Raw genomic sequence first — 1,691 nt, forward strand, 5'->3', positions numbered from 1 at the left:
ACTGCATGTTTGTTGGCCTGTTTCTACAAATAACTTGAACTTTAACACCCCCCCCAATCCAAGAGTGGCAGGTTTCATCAAGATCAGTGGATTACTTGTGGAGAAACTGATCAAAATGCTCCTTCTTACTCTGACCCAGAATCCTGGATCCTGATCTACACCTTAAAGGTTCTTCCTCTTGATAAAACCGAGTGTTGCTCCACATTTCACGTAGATGACCTGAATGTATTCTGGGGGATCGTGTGGATGGTCAGACGAGTTATAGCAGACTATACGAGGGAGCAACGTGATGGTTTCTCTTCATGCAAAAGTTGGTGCAGACTGGCAGACATTCTCCTCCTCATCCTCCCTTTGGTCCATTTCCACCTCCTGAAGGCAGGTGGGGCTGCACCGGCTGCTGCCAACCAGGACCTGGTTCCAGGCCTGGCGTCTGTGCTCTGCAGCACTGCGGTGCCGCCTTCTCCTGTCAGGAGCACATCCAAACTGTCACTGTCAGTCGTAACAGTGGATGGATTTAATATCTCGGGGCATCAGTGGCTCTTCCAGAAGCAGAACTAACAAGTTAAGCCCAAACATTGGGTTTGGTGGCAGTGGGGGGTTGTGTATGTGTTTATTGTTGGGGGGGTGGAGGGGCATGCATACATCAAACAGAGACGGTCAATATTGGAGTGTGGAGAATCAACACGCTTTTTTAAAGCACAGGCTTATGCTCAAACATCGCAGCGCCAGTTGCCGGGCTCGAGCATTTCCCGAGGCCTGGATCGCCATTTCTCATTTGTTGCATTAGCAGGAAAGACGGCGTACAAATAAAATTTCCTTGAGCAAGAAAGGAGGTGGAGTGGGGGGGGGGCAGCAAGGGGGGCGTTTGCATACAAAACAAGCCTGTGTATATTTTTCAAGGAGGCGAGAGGGGAAATGAAAGTGTAGATCATCAGCAGCTGCAGTCCCAGTTAGGAAATTAACATTTTTGAATTTTTCCCCACTTTTTTTAAATAGTGAGTCAAAGTCTGGTTGGAGGGGTCGGAGGTCAAAGGTGTGACGATATGCAGGCATGCACATAACTGGTACTCATGGTGCTTGTGCGTGCTAAAAATAAATGATGCGCAGCAGAAAACACAAAGGAAGCACTTCATAGGAGGAAAGCAGTGACAGATTGTAGGAAAAGTGTTTCCTTCTGTCTGCTGTGCAGCAGTGATGTTTAGCACACATGGGCACCATGAGTACCAGTTATGTGCACCTCTGACTATATGATTGTGCATTTTCAAGTTTGATCAGTTCAGTTGAAGAACGCTTCAGTTTGTTTGTCTGCATTTGAGAGGAAGCACAGATTTACAACAAAATCTTCATTTATTTCAGTTGAAATGTATTTCTTTGTGACGTAGTGGAGCCCAGAGTCATCGATGCCACGTGAGCTCTTCTCCACCGTGATGCTAACAGCACGTCTCTGTTAGCGTCGCGGTGCAAAAGAGCTATGAGCTCTTGAAGTACTTTAAACTATAAGAGCATTGGTGATGAGTGCTGGGGCTCAGAGCTGCCGTTAATTTTGGGCGAGAGATCGAGTGGAACAAAATTGGACTTTGATTTGTTGTGTGAACAGTTAACAGAAACACTCTGATGCTAACAAGGCTAAACATGCTAACTGTCTTTCTCTCCGTTTTTGCTCTCTCTTGCTCATGCTTTCTCTCTCTCTC

At 46.6% G+C, this 1,691-nt stretch overlaps 1 protein-coding gene across 1 annotated transcript in view; it reads right to left on the reverse strand.

Annotated features, from left to right (window-relative positions):
- Nucleotides 1-300: 300 nt before the first annotated feature.
- Nucleotides 301-1,691, reverse strand: part of LOC117519352 (serine/arginine repetitive matrix protein 2-like) — a 27,849-nt gene continuing 26,458 nt past the window's right edge. Inside the window, exon 5 of the mRNA XM_034180736.1 lies at nucleotides 301-463. Coding sequence (XP_034036627.1) covers nucleotides 301-463 — 163 coding nt within the window. The remainder of the gene's footprint in view (nucleotides 464-1,691) is intronic.

Source organism: Thalassophryne amazonica, chromosome 1 (assembly GCF_902500255.1).
Source record: "Thalassophryne amazonica chromosome 1, fThaAma1.1, whole genome shotgun sequence".
Classification (NCBI taxonomy): Eukaryota; Metazoa; Chordata; class Actinopteri; order Batrachoidiformes; family Batrachoididae; genus Thalassophryne; species Thalassophryne amazonica.